Raw genomic sequence first — 22,677 nt, 5'->3', positions numbered from 1 at the left:
AAGTATATTTATCTTTCTGCCCAATTGATTCTCGACCTCATGTTTAAACTCTTTGAATTTTTCAAAGGATTCTGACTCACGCTTGATCAAGTAGATATAGTCATATATGCTATAATCATCAGTAAAAGTCACATAGAATCGATTAGCATCCCTTGTAGTTGATCTGAAGGGCCCACACACGTCAGTATGTATGAGGTCCAATAAACCCTCACCTTTTTCACAAGATCCGGTGAAAGGTGATTTTGTTATCTTTCCCAAAAGACAAGATTGACACATATCATATGATTTTAGGTCAAATGATTCCAACACTCCATCCTTTTGGAGTTGGGCTATGCATTTCTTGTTAATGTGTTGAAGACGACAATGCAAAAATCATGCCTTGTCTACATTATTAGACAAGTCAATATTAAACACACTATCAACACAAGTCATTGTTTCATATACACCATCACAAGGTAAAGCTTCAAACACAAAAATGCCATTCTTATAAATAGAAATTAAACCATTAAAATTATTAAAAGAATACTTAAAACCTTGTTTGAACAATGCATGAAATGAGATAATGTTTCGCGTCATTTCTAACGAATAGTAACAATTCAATAAATCTAATCTAACATCATTACTAAGCAAAAGTTGATAAACTCCAATCTTGGTTACTGGTGAAGACTTTCTGTTTCCCATGATCAAGTTTATCCTCCCTCGCTCCACCTCCTCACTTTCTTTTAGCCCCTTCAAATCATAACAAATGTGAAAACCACATCCCTTGTCATGGACCCAAGAACGAGAAGATAGTGAGTTATTAGAGGAGATAGTGTAAATACCTGCTGAAGATATTTTGGTCAGCTTTGTTTCCAGTTCCGTTTGTCATTGCAATAAAAGCAATCAGCATCCTTTGGATCAGAAACATGGGGAATGACAACATTGGGCTTGGCCTTTACGCCACTGCTAGATGACTCGGCTTGGGCCTTTTCCCTTCCAATTTTGCTTAGGAGGACCTTTCCTCTTCTTCCCCTTTCCTTGTCCAATAGCCAAGACGGGGGCACTAGCACGAGTAGAGGCTATACTTCTACCCTTCATCCCTGCCTCGACAATCAGCAACAAGTTATGTAATTGGCCAATGTCCGCTCGGTGTTGTTCAAATGGTAAGGTAGGATGAACTGACCATAAAAATCGGGCAGTGAGTTCAAGACCATGTCAATGGCCAATTCCTTATCAAACTGCATGTTGAGCTTGATCAAACGCTCTATGTAGCGTTGCATTCTTTTCACATCACTAACAACCGAGTCCCCTTCCTTCATCATGAAAGTCATGGGTGACTTGACTACCTTAAACTTTTCCTGACGAGCTTGCTTATGGTACTTTTCCATAAGGTCCTTGTTCATATCAAAAGGTCAGTAGTCCTCATAGTACCTCTGCAGTTCTGGGGACATGGTTGCGATCATGATGCAAGCCACTTTGGTTGCATCGTAATAGTGCTTCTTGTAGGCAGCATATTCTTCGAGGGTAGCTTTGGTTTCATCAATATCTTTGAGCTCCTTCTCAAGGACATACTCTTTATCCTTAAAGCAAAGTGCCATTTTAATGTTACGCATCCAATCGTTATAGTTTGAGCCATCCATAATGACTTTGGAGCAAATTGAGAGCAAAGAGAAGTTGTGGTTGGAGGTTGATGAAGCAAAAGTGTTTCCAGGAGCCGACATCTACAAAAGAAGATAATTTTAGTTAGATTTTAGGATACCTCAAAATAATAACCCAAAGATATAATATTAAGGTTAGGATCCAACTGTGAGGATTCACATAGTAGAAATGGGATGCCGAGATCCTAGTGTACATTTCATAAATGTAGGTGAATGATAATTCACCAATTCCACCATTAGACGAAATGAAATGAAGTGAAATTCCTAATTCTTTTGAGATACATTGAAACTATTCAATGGCATGTTTTAATCTCGGATTATGCTCTTCTATTTGTGACTGGGATGCCGAGGATCACAAACAAGATGTGAATAACCATGAAAATGTGCTTAGTAACCTCATTGTCTTTATCATTTTCTATTGATGTGCCGGTAAACCATACACGCTCCACTAACGACTTATTAAGTGCAATGTGCAATTTCATTAGTTAGCATGCTATTCACATTTCTCTTAAAGTAACTATAGTTGGGATTTTGTAAAAATGATGTTCTAGTACTTTATTAATAACATTATACTTTTAATGAGATTAACTTGTCCTATCAAATTCGTTCTGCTAACGACCCTCCATTAATAAAGAAAGTGGTAGGTGAGAGTGGACACCTATTCAACAACAATTTTAGATGCAGTTTCCTTATACCCCCATATAGAGTAGCTTCGTGAATGACGTATACTAGCGATTCGACTAACCAATTCTTATACATATATAATATTTAACTTTTAATTGATATATATATATATATATATATATATATATATATATATATATATATGTGTGTGTGTGTGTGTGTTTCTATATATATATATATATATATATATATATATATATATATATATATATATATATATATATATATATATATATATAAGGTGTGTTTTGAATTTTTTGAAGCTTTAAGGTTTATATAAGATTTCGAAAATTAAACTATTAATTTCAAAATAAACCAAAAACTAGATTTAATAATTATCTATTATTAAATTTTAATTAATTTATTAAATCTTGTGAGGATTATTTAATTAAATTAAACAATTATTTTAATCCAAATCCTTAACCCTCTAGATTTCGAAATTTAGGGTATAGGATAATTTCCTTGTTTACCAATTATCCAATTAAGAAACAATTATCCAAAATAGGAACCCTAAAACCCTAAGGCATATTTCAAAATCAAGGGAGGGAGGCTACTGTTTTTCAAAAGCCTAACCCTAATTTTCATTAGGATTTATGGATGCTAGGGTTTTTCGAAAACCCCTCAAACCAAAACCCTAAAACCGAAAACATAGCCTTTTAGGGTTTAATAACTGTCAACCCTAATTTGCAATTCAACAATTATAGCAATTCAATTTAAAACAAAACCAATAGCTCTGATACCACTGATGGGTTTTATGTAAAACAAATAAACTAGAAAACAATTCCTAAGTTCACATGCAACCAACTTTGGATGTATGTTTTAACTATTGAACATATAACTTTGAATTGTAAAACAAGAACCCTAAGAGAAGAGACTATATTCGAAAATAACTAATTTGGGTTTTAGAATCACATACCTTTCAATTGTTAAAGTAAACAATTGATACTCCTTAGATCTTGATCTTCTTGGAAACATGAGATCACAATTGTCGTGCCTCTAATGGAATCACACCCAAGAGCTATCAAGAAGGAATATATATATATATATATATATATATATATATATATATATATATATATATATATATATATATATATATATATATATAGAGAGAGAGAGAGAGAGAGTGTGAGAGAGAGGAAAGGGTATGCAATTTCGGCCTAGGGTTTCTTCAGGAATAGCGGTGGCCGAAATTTGGAGCTAAGCGGCTCCTTAAATAGTTGAGGTAGCTAGGGTTTAAAGGATAACCGTAATGTTCCTTTTCTTAAGGCCCAAGCTAATCTAGAAGCCTTATCCAAGGCCCTTGGACAAAATCATTAGGGTTTTCCCTAAGAATTTCATCCACCTCCTCCTAGGAGGTCCTGGAATGTTCCTTCCAACTATTTACTAATTGCAAACTAGTCCTTATACTATATAATTAATAGAATTAACCCCAAAATTAATTCCAACTAATTTTGGGTAACTATTAATTAAATATTATGATTTCTAATTAATATATCATTTTGATAACACATTAATAAATCATTTATATTAATTTATTAATCTTATAATAAATTAATTTCCCTCCTTTCATAATTTCCTTGTCCAATTACTAGGTTTGAGGGCAATCCGAAAGGACTGTGCTGCTATCAACTCAAGTACATACCAATTATAGTTATGGGCTTAGACACCTAATCCAATACCTTCTTGATCAACATTGAAAATGTGATTTGGAACATGAGCATCATGTTACTCAATTATCTTCTGAGATGTCATTAACTTCCAAAAGTGTCGTTGATCAAGTTGAGATGTTTCTTGAATGTTGGAATGTGTCTTGGACTTGAAGATGTACAACTACTTGTTCATGATGGACCATGAACGAAATTCATGTGCCTTTGAGCATTTGGAAGCGCCTCCATGGTACATGATGTGCCATGTGCAATCTTGTTCAACCATCAATGTGATCATGTTGATCCATTGTCTTGAGTTGAGTCACAAACTATTCATGTTGATCTATCAACTTCTTGGTGAGCCATAGAGTTGTGGATGAGCTAACATTGTTTCAGATGAGCCATCAATATTCCTGATGATCCACCAATATCTTGATGCTCCATATATGATCTAGATATGCCATCTGAGATCATGATGATCCAACTTGATTTGTTCAAGTTCTCCATGTTCACCAAGTGTTCTATGTTCACTTCAAGTGCTCCAGCATCTAATTATTCAAACACATGTTGAATTTTCATGATCTTTCCAAGCTGAAACATTCTGATAATGTTTGTTAGAGAGATGTCTAAGAAGACTCAACTTATTTCAAGTGACAATCATATACATATATTTTCCAACAATAACTTTCTCCTACGAAGTCAGATTTACGTGTTCTTTATATGCATGAGTTTGCTTTTTCTATTACTACGACTTATATCAATGCTATTTATCCTAATTAGTCTTCTATTAAAAACCCTTATTTATGTAATTTGTCGTTTATACTATAAGGCGAAAATGAGGTGTTGCACTCTCTCTCTCTCTCTCTCTCTCTCTCTCTCTCTCTTTCTTTCTTTCTATCTATCTATCTCTATCTATCTATCTCTCTCAACCACACACACATTTTCTCTCCCTCTGTCTTGTCGTCCCTCTTTCATTATGTTAACTAACATAATTTATGAGAAAGATTACAAACACGATGTGGCTTAGATTTTTTAATCATACAATGAGAAACTAATGCACCACATCACGTTGATGATGGATAACAAAGCTTTACCTCAATTTGGCTTGCAGACTAAAAGGCAAAAACTTGATGAAATAAATGATAAAACACCTTCTTAGGTAATCACATTGGCAATAACATTCTAGGGTTGGGTAAATTACACGAATGGTCCATATGGTTTGGGGAAACCTGCACCCTTAGTCTATGGGCATGATTTTTAACTCGAAAGGTCCCTAATATTTATTTTTGTTGCGTCTATGGTCCCTAGTAAACATAAAAAGACAAAATTGCCCTCACCTATTTTCTTTTTAATTAAATTGTTATTTAGGTATTAAAAAGGACCCACCCATATCCCTTCTTCATTAAGAAATGCCTGATTCATTCTCTCTCAGTTATGTTCTCGGTGAATGAGAGCACTAATCTTCTTCGATCTGTTCCTCGCACCCTTGTCGGAGTCCATCACCACAACCACTCTTCCGCTCACCGCTCTAAAACCTCGTTCCATCCTCCTACATTGTCTAAATCAACCCCTCCCTATCTGATATGAATCCATCATCTCACAGATTTTTTTTTCTAAAATCCCATGTCACTGCCTCCCGTTCCTTTTCACTCGCCAGAAACCTGCAAATTTGATTTTGATGGGTTGGGTGGTAGTATAGTATAAAGAAAAGAAAAGGAGATATAGAGAATCAAAATCGGTTACGGAAAGGTAGGTCAATTTTTGATATGTGGGCTTGAAAAATTAAACCCACTCTAAATTGATTTCTAAAATCGACCACCGTTTTGGTTGCTTGGAAATTTGGTGTTTCTAAAATCGACCATCGTTCCTCATTCCTCCTCTGAATTTGATTATAGGCTTTGTTTGACTCTATTTGATTATTGGGTTGTTTGACTATGATTGAAATCAACTGATCCTTTGCTGAAAAAAAAAATTAAAGCATAAAAGATTGAAATCGTGTGTATGATTCTTGGTTTGTTTGATTCAGTAATTATGAACTTGGTTTAGGATTGTAAATTAAGAACTCACTTCTCGTCTCATCTAGTCTCAAACAGTGTATTCCGTGTGTGGCGTTTCTGGAACGGAGGGCGGAGACGTGTATGGTGTTTTGGAACGGAGAAATCAATGAAGGTTGGTGGTGCAATGTTCGTCAGAGTACATTGTGACGTTTATAGAACAGAGAAGGAAGGGGTTAAGAATCAGGGGATCGTCGGCAGCATAAAGAACTAGGGCACAGTTGAAGAAGAATAGAGGAAGACTGTGAAAGAGGGGTGGGCCCTGTTTTTTTTTTTAAGATTTAATTAAAAAAAGTAATATACTAATAATAAAATTAATTCACAAAGAAATGAATAAGGGTATAATAGTCTTTCTAGGTCAGATAGGGACCAACCGTGTAACAAAAATATATAATAGGGACCATCCGAGTTAAAAATCGTGCCCAGGGACTAACCGTGCAGTTTCCCCCAAACCACAGAGACCATTCGTGTAATTTACCCAACATTCTATTATGTATAATACCGTACTGACAGTGTTCTTATTAGGTCTCTAGAATCGGTTTTCGAATGTTTTAAAGAAGAAAAAGAAACATATTAATGTTCTTTTTTAAGATAAGCTAATGTGTTAAAATGTATTTAAGTTTTTTCTTTGAATATAAATAAATAAAGTGTTTTTTTATGTATTTTTAGTAAACCATTTTTCAAGATCAACATTTATACTCGTGTTCATACGGGCCTATCGCCTAGTTAGATAATATCGTTGAACATTTTGTAATTAAAATTGGAATGGTGAATAAATAGATGTGTCTAATTAGGGACGATAAGTCGATACCAACAACTCGAAAAGAAAAATGTTTCAAGTTGGTGTACTTGAACTAGTAGCAAGATATTTCTTTTGACCGGATTTTAGGATGGGATGTTAGAATCTATTTTGATGGAAAATGATCGAATAGGATAAATAAAGAATGTGGTGTGAAATTAAAGGTTAAAAAGGTTAGTATTTACAGAGTGGAAAATGGTCAAAATAATAAAAATAATTTTAAAAAATTTTGACAGTTAAAAGAAATAAGTTAAAAGAAATAAAGATAGAAGATTGTGTGATGTATTTTAGGTAGGGGTGTTCAAAATCGAATGAAATTTGAATATCCAAAATTTTTTAATAATAGATATTGATACCAAATCCATATCAAAAATTTCGAATGTGAATTCGACTATTAAACTGATATGTGGAAATTCTAAACTTACAAAAATCCTTTTACTTATATATAACACACCATAAAATATTATTTTCATTTTCATTTAATTAAATTAATCAATTATATAAAATATAGTAAATTATCATAAAAATGTTTTAAAATAGAACATATATAAAATAAAAAATGCAAAAACTAAATGAAAAATGTATAAGTAAAGCCACTAAAGTAATCCAAGCTCCTGACTCTCTTGATCCAATATATTTTTAACTAAAAGATAATTAAGTAAACCTTTTTGTTTTTCTGATCTCGGGTATACAAAAGGTTACCAAAGTCCTAAATATCGGATATTTGATTTTCAAATATCTTAATTTCGGATGTAGGAAAATTTGGATAATTTCATAAGGTTTTAGGATTTTCAGTTTTCGAATAAGAATATTTTTGAACACTCCTAACGTTAGACATATGGTATACCTAACGGTAATTTTGGTGGGCCATGGTTATTGTGTTACTAGTTACTACACAAGTTGATGCCAAATGGCACAAACCGCACTGTATGATTAATGACATCATTGAATTTTTAATTATCCACGGTTTTGACCTAAACAATTTAGTCTCAAATGTCAACATAGTAATAAACTTCAACAACATTTTACCATATTTTTCACCTTATTAGGATATTATTTTTAAATCAATATCAACTCCTATTTAAAGATCAAAATGTCTAACTCCAGATCATTGGTTAGCCAATTCATTGGTTAAACGAACCTTGGCATCTTTATTTAAAGATCAAAATGTCTAACTCCAGATCATAAGTTTTATAACTTATATATAAAAATTGACTATTATTTATAAAATTTCGAATTGGCTAATTATGTTTACCGCTTCGGTGTTTTTATGCATTTAGTTTTCGTTATAAACATTTTTATACAACCGAAAACTAGAGCTAATTTCATAAAATATACCGAACATTTCAAATAAACCAACAAGCTTATCATTTATGTTTTACCAAAAGAACAACATAGTCATTCCGATATGTTGATCATTAAATACTTAAACATCATTGAGTTTTATATCGTGATTAGACAAGGAGACACAAAAGGGAGAAAGTAGCCGGAAGCCACCTCCAACTGCAGCAAGAGGATTATCTTGCAACTTTTTGTTATTTCCTCCAATTTTAGTGTTGTTTTTGACGTTGAATTGGGATGGTAGATGCTTCCATTGGTACAAGAGAAAGCCTTAAAGCTCATGTTCATTTAAAGGCCACCAATCATTTATTCTTGCTTTTACTTTTTTCATTTCTTCTTTCAATTTTCTTTAGTACTGTAATATTTAATTTTAATATAAACTAAATAGGTTGACGATGATGGGTACTAATATCTAAACATACTAGCAACTTTAACTATCGTGTTTAGCAATTACCATTTATTTGTTAATCACATATGTAATTTCCATTCAATTATAAGTAGAATATGTCCACGTGTCACTCTCCCAGCCCCCTAATCGTGTTTTCCCGCTTATTTTCTTCATCTACATTTACGTAAATGCCCTCCAATTCATATATCATATACAATCAATAAATCCGAAAAAATTTGCACCAATCAAATGCATTCAACAATTTAAAATTTATAAAAGATTTCCAAATAATATGCAAAAATCGTAAATTCAAATTTCAAATTCGTCATATCCAATAAAATATAGAAGTTTGTTTATTCTAATTGGAAGTTGATTAATTTCCAGTCATTAAATCCCAAAAAATCTGCACCAAATAAATGCATACCGAAATATATACCACTATACCATCTATATGCTTCTATTTTGTTCACGATTCTGCTTCAGAGAATTCTTTGCAAACGGTATGCTTCTTCAGTTTTTCTTCACTGTACCTTCTCAGTTTTATTTGTTTTAAAATAATTTATTCAATAAATCAAGTTGCAAACATAAGTTCTTCAATCCTTCCTGTCAGTACCAGTTATAATTTCCTTGATTTTGTGATCATTTACTGCATATTCATCCTCCACGACAGGAACAACTACTCAAGGTTAGCAATCTGAAATCCTGTTCAGTCTTTCTTTTACAGGACAATCTGAATTCATGCATTTGTACAAATTCGATAACTGCATATATTTTTTAGAGTTTTCATGTTTATGTTCTTAATTCTTCCTGTGTATACATGAATATAATATCATAAATCAAAGAAACCCAAAAACAAAAAAAAAATAATCAAAAAAACTATAAATCATAATTGCAAAAAAAATCAAAATTTTGTGCCTTTTTTTGTTCTGAACTAATAAAGAATAAAAAAACGTAAAAATCTTCTTTCAGCTTTTATATCAGTTTGAATTTTGATGGTTCTAATATATTAATATAAGTACAATGCTTTTGAAATAAAGTTTTCTGTAATTTTGTTATTTAAGCCATACTTTTGATAGAAAACTTTCTGTTTTATTAACTTTTTTTTTCTTATTTTAACATTGTACTTTGAAAGTCCAATGTTATAATTCAGAAATAACATATGCATATGTGTGTGCATGTTTGTATGTGTGTGTATCTCAATATCTGTATGTGTTTCTATGTGTGTCCTTTCTGAATTTCCGAAATTGCCCTTACATTCCTAGCTACCATTTTTTTATATAAATTAAACATGAATATAAATTCAAATTCTAATAAAGCTTTTACTTGCAAATAAATTAAAATTCAGCTAAAGCTTTTACCTGCATTCAAATTTATAAAAGGAAATGCATTAAAGATGGCATATTTAACGGGATAATATCATTTTATGATTTCATTTAAATTCTGATTACTATTTAAAATGTTCATTATTCTCACCCGATTTTAGTCCCCTCTGTCGTCCATTGTTTCACATTTCTGAAGTTCATATAGTCAGCCTTCTGCAACAAATTGCAAATCAAGTTAGCCTTTTGAATTTGTCATTGTTTTTTATTTCATTTCGTGTTTTCTGCTTGTGTTTTGTATTTATTGCAAGTTACAACTAACAACAATCAACTATATTTCGTTTTTTTGTTATTATGTATTTTTTTTATTGCAGATAACAAAGAATAAGATATATAGTTTAGAAAAAAAATCCTAGAAAATCAAGAACATTTCAATTTTATTTGGTATCTACATAAATTTACCCCTTAATATATAACACCCTAATTATCATCAATAAAAATCATGCACTTTATTACCTTAAATATCGTAAAAACATGATCCCTTCAGTTTTTCAATTGTATCTTCATCGACTGTAATCATCATTCACATATTATTTGAGATTAAAAATATAATCGGCTCATTACCTTCGCATATATAAGCATTCTTTTAAGTTTTTCCGTCTTTGCTTTTCTTCCTCGTCATTTGTTTTCTACTGCAGCAAATCTAATAAACAAAGATATAATTCTATTTTCCCCATTTCAACCATTATTGTTAGTTGAGTTGAGTTAAGCTTTTGTACATAAACACAGAAAATATAGAAATTCTGATAATGCCCTGCTATTTTTCATTCTTTTTTTGAACTATAAACAAATTCATGTAATTTGAATATGCTTATTTGAACTATATTTTGTATTTATATGTTTAGTTACTTATAAAAAAACAAAAGCAATAGTCTCTACCATGATGAGATAGCATCCATACATGTACCTGTTATACAGACGAGTACTACTACAAAACAGGGAATGGGATACGGCTATTTTTGCAAATATAATACGGATAATCATATGTATTCTATTAGGGGTGTATCCTATTACAAGATAAATAGATTATGGTCACAACAACCGTATGCTATCCAACGGTGTACGATATATGGGTATCCTATATATGGTGATATATGTACATGGTGTATCTTATATGGTGTATCTTATTGTACATGGTGTATCCTATATGGTGTATCTAATTTACCTTGTCGTATCCTATATGGTGTATCTTATTGTATATGGTGTGTATCCTATATGGTGTATCTTATTGTATATGGTGTATCATATATAGTGTATCCCATCATATTTATCAGCAAACATTCTAGTGGATTGTGATAAAATAAATGTAAATTACAATACAATATAAAAAAAAGAATATTTTATTATATAGATGAAGTAGCTATATGTTATGTTCAATATGAGGCAAATCAACTAAACAACGTATTGTTATGTTCAATTAAAATCTTAATTACATTTGCTTATTTCTTTCCATCTAAACTGTGTTGTATGTAGCTCTTGAGGTCTTCATTTCAAATAGTTCTCCACAAGAGATGTCATCCAAAACTCAACAAAATCGTCCAACTCCGCATCCGTAAATGGTGTTTTATCATTCCAAAGGTTCTACATAAAAGTAATACAAAATACTTAATTATATAAAAATTAAGGTTTAGTTTTAAAATTAACAAAACTACTTACTTTAGGAAATCCTCGTTGTCTGTAGATCACCATGTCATGCATCCACTTTGAGATGTAATAGCCACACTCCCAATTCGACGTTTGTTGGTTGCACTAAATATAAAATACATAGGAGGATATATATATATAAATATATATATATATATATATATATATATATATATATATATATATACATATAATTGAAAGTAAAATTAGTTACCTTTGCGATAGTCCATGTCATTGCACGTGATCTGGATTTGGATTGTTTATTTAGCGTTGCAACAGCTCTAAAAAAGTAAGCATTATTGATTTCTTAGAATCTATTGAAAAAGTAACAGTCACAAAATACTAAAATAAGAAACTTCTTACTTTTCGATATGTGTTACGATATCATAGTCTTCAAATGTCTTCATACCTTGACATGAATCCAAAATGTAGCACACATGTTTACGAGGGCAGATTACAAATAATATGTAGTGAAACCTAGAAAAGTTTAAACATATCAGCAAAAATTATTGACAAACATATAAGGCGTATAGCATTTTCTAGAATATCATACCCTTGCAAATACGGTGCTAGAAAAATATCTTTATCTTGATGAAAGTTCATCGCATCAACTAACTCATTTACAACAAAGTTTGTTCCGAGTTCCTCATCGGTTCCACATTGCAAGCTCGTTATTTTTTGCGGGTTTATGAAGGCACATTTATTATCGTGTTGAAACATTAAATGTAGCATCCTGAAAAAAAATGTATATATTATAAAGGTAAACTACTATGAAATATTAGTTATTTAAATGTTAACATACTCACATCTGAAAGCAAAAAATAGAATCAATATCGAGTTGCTTATTCGTCATAAGCTCTTTAATCACGTCCGGATAGATTACAACGTCAGTCCTCCCATCTCCAAAGATCACTGGCTCACTTCTCATATGAATTGGATATTCAATGTTGCGGCTCATAAAATTTATATATAATAACTTGATCTTCGGCCTGCCATTTAGTTCTTTTGGCACTACAAATTGTCGTATTTTGTTTGTAAGGGGTAAACTGTTGGTCTCCTCGTACTTTCTTTTTTGGTGTATCTACATTAAAAAACCATTTGATCAGCTAAAAGTTTTAAGGCCTAACAATAAGTTTAAGCTACTACTTTATCACCAGGATTATGAGAAGTATTAACCTGTGTTGATGATGGTGTCGGTGTTGGTATCGTTGTCGATGTGTGGGGAGGTCTTTGATCTTTTTGCACAGTTGGAGTGGGCTGGGATGTTTAGAAAAGGTTACATATTGATTTCATTATATATGACTATAATATTAAAAAATAAAGGAAATTTGTATTTTACCTTAACTAGAGCAACTGAATTTCGTGGCCATTGAGTAAAACCATACAATGCATTCCCCAAATTACATGTTTTTTCAGTTGGCACGGGAAGAGGGAAAAAATTATAACCATCATAAATCTTTCGTACGGATACCTTCACATGATGCTCTTTCAGTGGTATCCCATGTAACATCCCATTCTCCGATGGGTAGACTTTCCCTTCGGCAACTATATGATGTTCTGTATCTGATGGTAGCAGCAACTGACACTCAATGGGATCCTACACACACATATATATATATATATATATATATATATATATATATATATATATATATATATATATACATAACATGTACTTAGTTAGTTTGTTTATACGTGTTTAAATGTATTCTATATGAATAAACAATGTATACTTTATATTATCTAATGCATCCATCATTGTAGATCCAACACTAGGTTTCTTCAATTTCGGGCTTCTAACTTTTATTGCCTCGTTCCTACGAGTATCATTATGTTGCATCATGCCATGATTCACACTAGTAGCCACCATAGAGTCGACCATGTCCCCGACAGTCTCTACCACCTTAGCCATCATATCAGGCACCATATCAGTCATCAGCTTATCATATAACTTTTCATATAACTTATTAAACAAACTCTCCTCTAGCCTCTGTTGGGTTTTGGGCATTCTAACACTCCTATGGTGTACATGCAACCCTATAAACCTTGGATCTATGTTTTCTCTATTATACATGCAAATATTAACTATTCCAAGGTTTCATACTAACTAGCATATTATGAAGCACCTATACTACAAAGTTCTAGTTAGATGACATACCTTTTGATGTAGCTTGATGTCTTCAAGCTTTAAGAGCTTAGCCCCAATAGTGTGGAAGCCTCAAATGGAATCACAAATCACCAAAACACCTTGGAAGAACTTGAGAGAATATGTATGCACACTAAAATCGGCCCACTCCTATTTTCACACACTTGTGCCTATTTTGTGAGCCAAGGACCCCTTTATATATTATGGAGGATTATGGTTACATCCATGTAAACCCTAATACCCATGACCTTTCATTTACATAGGATCCATGGGTTAAAAGCTTCATGGACCATCCATGAAAGCTTAGCCCAACCTAAATGAACTTGGCCCATTCCATATATATAAGAGTCCATATTTAATTAGTTCTTTTTGATCACTTAATTAATTCTAAATTAATTCTTGATCAATACTAATTAAATAATATGATTCCATATTAATATATTAGAACTTATAATATATTAATATAAATCATAAATATACTATTCTCAAAAGACTATACATATAAATTGTGCCGGTGAAGTGCCAACCCAAATGGACCATGTCGGGTCGGGTCAAGTACATACCAAATATATTTATGGACTTAGACATTAATCCAACAGCCTCCCACTTGGATAAGTCTAAAACTATTATTGAGTATGACTTCAAAACCTAACTGGCAATCGTAGCTCTTAAAGCCGATGTCGAACTCTGACCTTGTCAATGACTTGTCCATTAAATAAGGGATCATATATTCCTCCATTCTAGATATCATATGGACTGAGACATGGATTATAAATCATTCTCTCTGTCCATTTGTTGTTTCCCGATTTCCGATTCATGATGACTGACTGATTGAACAAATCAAATCAGTCCTGGCTTGGCCAAGTACTCACATGTGTCATCGCTAAATCATCGAGGGGCCCACAGATATCGCTTTTATCCAGAAGGTAAAAGGAATGGATAAACTTCGACTCATATGGCTTGTTCTACTACTTGTTGAATCATACACAAAGGCACGTTTTATAACATCGAGTTACCAAATGTGTTTTCGTGCAATCAATGTATAACCAACTCATAGTAACAACTCATATCTCTAGGTTTGAAGAATATAAGATATTATCGTCTCATGATCACTCGTGATAAAATCCATGAAGTGATTCAAATGAGCACGGGTTGAATCCAATACTCAGAACTTATGAGCACTCATGAGTGTTGTAGCACCACTTTGTCCACCAACTTGGACCTCTACAAACCAACCCATGACAGTCTTGATTCATATCTACTTCCAACATATAACCGACTGTGGATAGTTTGAATAACTTAATCATTCAGGAAGAGCGACTTAGTTATTCTGGAAGTCAAAACATGCAAAGTGAAACACAAGAATAAATGAATCAAATATGGTATCAAACCCTATGAATATAAATAAACACTTTTATTTATCACCATACAGATTACTCATTATTCATTGTTTTGGTTTTATCAACTTTATACTTGAATTAAAAACACTAGTTGTCCCATGCTCCAAGCATGTACACTATGTTTTTCTTAAACAATAGCTTTGCCATACACCAAGTATGCACTCTATGTTTGTCTATGATCCTTACTTTGTGAAATAAACCAATTGAACATAATTTCAATGATTCTAATTTCACACACCCAAATCGTTATCGAAAAATGTGAGAATTTCAAATTCCTATAATTATCGAAATCTGTTTAGATTTTAAACTTATATGCATTGACCCTCCTGTAATGAATATGTACAAAGTCACAAAGACTTGTCAACAGTCATTATAAGGTATTCTAATGGAGATCAACTCTATGGAAACTAAGTCTCATATTCAAAGTACATTGCTTTGGACATGCTTCTTGCATTAAGTTTTATAATCTTACACAGATAACTTCCACCTATGGAGACAACTCCATATTCTCATTTTGACTATCACTTCTGAATAAGAGATGCCTCTTTTCAGAATATGTCAATATGGTCCTTCCAAAATTAGCACTATACTTCCAACTGTCCCTGAGCAACCAATCTTTGGTAAACCTCAGATTGTCCTCGACAATTGCTTAATCATTTTAGTCATATCCAATTCTAGACCTTTTCCCTTCTTAACGCAATATATTTTTATTTGCCATGTTTTCAAAATTTGGATTAATGTCTAAGTCCATAACTATATTTGGTATGTACTTGACCCGACCCGGCATGGTCCATTTAGGTTGCACTTCACCGACACAATTTATATGGATAGTCTTTTGAGAATAGTATATTTATGATTTATATTAATATATTATAAGTTCTAATATATTAATATGGAATCATATTATTTAACTAGTATTGATCAAGAATTAATTTAGAATTAATTAAGTGATCAAAAAGAACTAATTAAATATGGACTCTTATATATATGGAATGGGCCAAGTTCATTTAGGTTGGGCTAAGCTTTCATGGATGGTCCATGAAGCTTCTAACCCATGGATCCTATGTAAATGAAAGGTCATGGGTATTAGGGTTTACATGGATGTAACCCTAATCCTCCATAATATATAAAGGGGTCCTTGGCTCACAAAATTGGCACAAGTGTGTGAAAATAAGAGTGGGCCGATTTTAGTGTGCATACATATTCTCTCAAGTTCTTCCAAGGTGTTTTGGTGATTTGTGATTCCATTTGAGGCTTCCACACTATTGGGGCTAAGCTCTTAAAGCTTGAAGACATCAAGCTACATCAAAAGGTATGTCATCTAACTAGAACTTTGTAGTATAGGTGCTTCATAATATGCTAGTTAGGATGAAACCTTGGAATAGTTAATATTTGAATGTATAATAGAGAAAACATAGATCCAAGGTTTATAGGGTTGCATGTACACCATAGGAGTGTTAGAATGCTCAAAACCCAACAGTGGTATCAGAGTCATGGGTTGTTTTCTGTTATATTGATGCAAATGTTTTATTTTCAAGTTGAAAAAAAAGGAAAAAAAAAACATGACGTTTGTCAAATTTTAAGATAATTACTTGTTTTGTGAAAAACGAATTATTTGTAAAATTTGAATCATTTGTTATATGAGTTGAATTAGGTCAAATTTAGTAAAAGATAAAATGATATGATTATTTTATTAGTTTTAAAAGTTCGATCTAAATGTTTTAAGGAGTTACAAATTTTGTCATAAAATTTTGGAGCTCAAATTTTCTTTTTAAAGTTGTGATCTTAAGGGTTTTTGAAACTTCCATAAGTTATGCATATGAAAGTTTTAAAAAAAAAATTGATTCAAAGTTTTTATGGTGTTACAAAATTTGTTGTTAATGTTTTAAAGAATTCCATAACTTGTTCTTAAGTTATGGAACATGGAAAGTTTCATCATAAAACACCATTAATTCCATAAGTTATGGAATCCAAAGGTTTTCAAGAATTACAAAACTTGCCTTCAAGTTTGGAATTTGAGAAAAGTTTTTTATGAAAAAAATAATTGAATTCTAAAACTCTTGGGTTCATAACTTAAACAATTAATTAAATGGTTTTAATTTTGAGTTTAATAATTGGAATTATGATGTTTTGTTGAATACTTCAAATTAACTCTTATGGACTTTATTAATAGTTAATTAAAGCGTTTAATTAAAAGAGTATTATTAATCCATAAATATATGGTTTGAGTTTAATTAAATTAAAAGTCTAGTTTAATTAATATATTAAACCACCAAGTATTTTAAATGTCTAAAATACACCCTTATACTATTATAATATTAAAATTTTAATATATTATATGTATAAGAGCAAGTCGTCTTACCATTAGTAGGTCTCATTCACGAAGCCGGTCTATTAGGGGGGTATAAGGTTACTGCCTATAAAATGGCAGTTTAGTGGGTGTCCACTCTCACTCACCGCTTCCTTGACGGGTGGAGGGTCGTTAGCCGAACAGGTAGGACAAGGACTATAATTCTCCCTTCATTATAAGTATAATGATAAATACTAAGTAACTAAACACTTATAAATTCCCAATCTTAGTTACTTAGGAAAATGTGAATATGGTGCTAATCCATGAAATTACACTTTGCACTTTGTTTAAGCTGTTAGTGGAGCGTGTGTGGTTAACCGGCACACTAACCTGGACTTAACAAGGTAGGCAAATGGTAACTTAATGTTTATCATAGTATCGTTGGAGCGTGTGTGGTTAACCGGCACATCGATTGAGGGGTAAATATTAAGGGTACCAAGTATATTTGCATGGTTACTTCACACCTTGTTTTGTGATCCTCGGCATCCCAGTCACAAAACCTGAAGGGCACACTCGAGATTGAAACATGTCATTGAAAAGTTCAATGAATCTCAAAAGAATCTAGGAGTTTCAAAACCAATTAAAACCTAATAATACATTTCATTTATCTTGGTGGAAATTGGTGAATCGTCATTCACCTACCTTCAAATATTTTATAGCTTGGATTACGGCATCCCTCTTCCAAGTTATAAAATAGTTTGTTGGGTCCTAGCCTTAATATATCATATTGGGTGTTATATTAAGGACTTAAATCAACTTTACGTGAATTTCTCCCATTGTTGATGTCTGGTTTAGACAACAATGATCTTCCCAAACCAAGCTTTCCTAATGAATATGACTTCCCGAGTTTGGCTCTTGGAAGTCATACTTCTCTTCCTCCACCTCCTCCAATTATTCTCCCTGACCCACAAGCTTAAAGACTTGAAAAGTTCAAGATTACTCAATCCCTACTCACAATAAAACATCAAATTGGAAGTCTTGTGTGCACTCATGTCTTAGGACTGAAGTTACACAGTGACAGGTTGAGAATGTTGGGTGTCGTTGTCCCAAGGAAGTTGGCTATTGACTGGGTGTTTCAGTCATTTCCTGAGTCATATAGAAAGACTACTATGTGACAGATCACGACATGACCCTAATGGATCTTTCTTATCTTCTTATTGTTGCTGAATCAGAAATGATTTGGTGCAATAGTCAAGCAAATATGGATGGAAGGTCTATTTCTCAAACTTCAATGGACATAGACAATGGTAACATTGGAAGTCAAGAAAAGCTTTCTCTTCCCAATGGAAAGGGCTCGGCCTTGGTCAACCCGGTTGACCGGAAGGTAAAGTGAAAGTCTAAGTCTGGAATTGCCTTTTGTACCATTCCCAAAGAGTCTATATGTTTTCAGTGTGAAGAAAAGGGGCATTGGAAGCGAAGCTGCCCAAGCTACCTGAAAGAAAGAAGAATCAATAGTTTGACTCTGCTTCAGGTAGGTCCACTATCTAACTCTATTAAGTTACCAGTTGATGATTCTTAATACAAAATGTGACTCGGTTGCATTTTGATATTTAGTAGGATCAAGCAAAGGGAAGGAAACTTAAAGAAAAGAGTATGCTGAATCTGATCGCGAATATGGATTTCTATCGCTTGGTTGAAGATCGGATTCTTGAGCTACTTCTTAGGAGTTATGATAGATTGCTAGGAAACATGTACTAGCATAGTTTTCATTTCAAGTTGCATTATAAGGAAAAGTTTTTCTGTATTTTTATAAATAAATAAAAGTTTTACTTTATTTTATATCTCCTTGCAATGGCATTTATGAAAACTTGATGTTTGTATGTTTCTAGCAACATTGGAAAAATGAATTTGATTCTTTCATTTGTGGTAGTGTCTAAATTTACCAAGTAAGGAAAGATTCTCATCACCCAAGTTTCAATTGGACCGAAACTTGGAATCATGCAAGTTGTATAGTATGATGAATGAGAAGTTTCATTTTTGGAAAAATTTAAGACTAGTTCCTTGTTCACATGTATATGTGAGTCAAGTGAAGGACTAAGGGATCAAGTACACATCCTTGTGCACTGATCAGAGTCCACCACAAAAGATCGATAAGACTACTCGTCATGATTTACTAAATTTTAGTAATATAGTTATACTTACAAGCTTAAGTATAAGTCTGAGACATTGGAAAAGTTCCAATGTATAGCAGAACGAATAAGAAGAATCAAATTAGGCAGAAGGATAAAAGTTTCTCAAATCTAAAAAGATGGGAGAGTACTTTAGTATCATGTTTAATGGTCATCTTAAAGATTATGAGACCATATCACAATTCATCCTCTAAGTGCATTTCGATAGCTAAGAAGAGAAGTCATGAATTGTTGAAGTGGTCAAATCAAGAAGATGAGTCATACTTCGTTCCAAAACAAATCTTAGAGACATACTCCAAGATTGTAATTTGAGTGACACATCTTAAAGAAGGTTTATAACACTTGTCAAATGTAAGAGTAAAAGTTTTCTACTCTTGTACATTTGAAATTGGTAAGTTGTGATGTTTTGGATAAAACAAAGACCAACTAAGGCCAATTGTGTGAAGTGTTTGTCTTGATTAAGAATCCACACTACTTCTTGAATATTTGGCAAGAAAGTCTTATTGGTCAAGAAGACAGTGAGAGTCTAAAAGATCCTGAAATGGTTTCAAGAACTAATCAAGAATAAAACCTGTATTTCATCACTAGCACACAACTAGAGGTTTATAACCTATCGTGTTGACATTTCTGTGCCCATTCCATTTAAGTTGGCTATAACATTTGAGTTCTACATGTTCTCAATTGTTTGCATAACTACTTGGAAGCAATGGCAGGCCCTTGTGCTGCCAGGTGGCAAGAGGTTAAGATTGCACAAATTCACGTGGATAAGAACACATACACCATAAAATCTAAGGGTCATAAGGTTTCTCTCCGATTCATGAAAGTGATGGTGAGGAAACACTTCCACCAAGTAGATTTTAAGTAAGATAGCAATTGTAATCTTTGCATTCTCAAAGTCGTTAAGTGGAGCGTGCATGGTTATCCGGCACACTAACATGGACTTATGAGAAATGGCAAAAATCTAAACAATTGAGACTATGATTACGACATCCCTTTTCATAGTTCTGAAATTGTTTAGACACACCTATGAGCTGTCTAAAATAAGGTTTATGATTTTGATAAAGTCTTATCAAAGCAATCTAGTATCAGAAATCTGAACTCTGGTAAGAAAGTCAATAAAGTATTGACTTCTAGAAGTCCAGCTGTTTTCTGGATACATGTCAAAGCTAGTGGGAGCATGAGTGTTATGCTAATAATCACCATGTTAGTGGGAGCATGATAATTATGATAAGTATTGCAAGTTAGCAATGTTAATTATAGAAAACAAAAGTTTCAATTCGTGAGGTTGCAGGGGTTGAAAAAGTTGTTTTGCTATATTTAAGGGAGAGGATATTATACTTCATGTCAATTCTAAAAGGCTTAGAGTGAGATTTTAAGCTTAGATTGAGATTTTAATCATCTTTAGTCAAGAATATATATATATGAATTTCATGTTGGATTGGTTCAATTTAAGGAAATTCTATATATCGTGTTCTCAAAATTCGATTATGATTACGGCATCCCTGTTCATAGTCAAATCTTGAGAACATGGCAAATAAAAAATATTGTAGCAAAAGACTGGTCTAGAATCATGTCTTTACGTGAGACATCATGAATCGTGTCCCATTTGCTTTGGGTACAGGAACGATTGCATGTGCTATAATATTCATCCTTTCTAAATTTTTCAAATGCCCGGGGGCATTAAGAGAAAAATATCTAGAATTGGATATGACTAAAGTGATTAAGCAATTGTCGAGGACAATCTAAGGCTTTACCAAAGATTGGTTGCTCAAGGACAGTTGGAAGTATAGTGTTAACTTTGGCAGGACCATATTGACCTAATCTGAAAAGAGGCAACTCTTGTTCAGAAGGGGTAGTCAAAATGGGAATTTGGAGTTGTCTCCATAGGTGGAAGTTATCTGTGTAAGATTAGAAAAACTTAATGCAAGAAGCATGTTCAAAGCTATGTACTTTGAATATGAGACTTAATTTCCATGAAGTTGATCTTCATTGGAATGCCCTGTAATGATTGTTGACAAGTTTTGTGACTTTGTACACATTCATTACAAGAGGGTCAGTGCATATAAGTTTAAAATCTAAACAGATTTCGATAAATGATAGGAATTTGAAATTCTTACATTTTTTCGATAACGATTTGGGAGTGTGAAAAGAGAATCATTGAAATTATGTTCAATCGATATTGTTTAACGATTTTAGAGTGCATACTTGGTGTATGACAAAGATATTGTTTAACAAAAACATAGTGTACATGCATGGAGCATGGGACAACTAGTGTTTTTAATTCAAGTATAAAGTTGATAAAACCGAACCAATGAATAATGAGTAATCAATATGGTGATAAATAAAAGTGTTTATTTATATTCATAGGGTTTGATACCATATTTGATTCATTTATTCTTGTGTTTCACTTTGCATGTTTTGACTTCCAGAATAACTAAGTCGCTCTTCCTAAATGATTAAGTTATTCAAACCATCCACAGTCGGTCATATGTTGGAAGTAGATATGAGTCAAGACTGTCATGGGTTGGTTTGTAGAGGTCCAAGTTGGTGGACAAAGTGGTGCTACAACACTCATGAGTGCTCATAAGTTCTGAGTATTGGATTCAACCCGCGCTTATTTGAATCACTTCATGGGTTTTATCACGAGTGATCATGAGACGATAATATCTTATATTCTTCAAACCTAGAGATATGAGTTGTTACTATGAGTTGGTTATACATTGATTGCACGAAAACGCATTTGGTAACTCGATGTTATAAAACGTGCCTTTGTGTATGATTCAACAAGTAGTAGAACAAGCCATATGAGTCGAAGTTTATCCATTCCTTTTACCTTCGGGATAAAAGCGATATATGTGGGCCCCTCGATGATTTAGCGATGACACATGTGAGTGCTTGGCCAAGCCAGGACTGATTTGATTTGTTCAATCAGTCAGTCATCATAAATCGAAAATCAGGAAACAACAAATGGACAGAGAGAATGATTATAATCCATGTCTCAGTCCATATGATATCTAGAATGGAGGATATATGATCCCTTATCTATTGGACAAGTCATTGACAAGGTCAGAGTTCGA

General features: G+C 32.7%; 1 protein-coding gene across 1 annotated transcript; it reads right to left on the bottom strand.

The window, feature by feature from the left end:
* Positions 1 to 11,416: 11,416 nt before the first annotated feature.
* On the bottom strand, positions 11,417 to 13,583 carry LOC145130731 (uncharacterized). Its single transcript, XM_079065504.1, has 9 exons — positions 13,386 to 13,583; positions 12,915 to 13,172; positions 12,752 to 12,832; positions 12,382 to 12,656; positions 12,129 to 12,308; positions 11,939 to 12,052; positions 11,790 to 11,856; positions 11,588 to 11,680; positions 11,417 to 11,512 (listed from the first exon to the last, which is right to left on the bottom strand). Exons 1-9 carry the CDS (start codon positions 13,581 to 13,583, stop codon positions 11,417 to 11,419), a joined length of 1,362 nt encoding a protein of 453 aa, XP_078921630.1.
* Positions 13,584 to 22,677: the final 9,094 nt, after the last annotated feature.

This window comes from Lactuca virosa, chromosome 1, assembly GCF_052849685.1.
Source record: "Lactuca virosa cultivar CGN04683 chromosome 1, Lactuca_virosa_CGN04683_v6, whole genome shotgun sequence".
NCBI lineage: Eukaryota > Viridiplantae > Streptophyta > Magnoliopsida > Asterales > Asteraceae > Lactuca > Lactuca virosa.
This window is presented reverse-complemented; position numbering and strand designations above follow the sequence as displayed.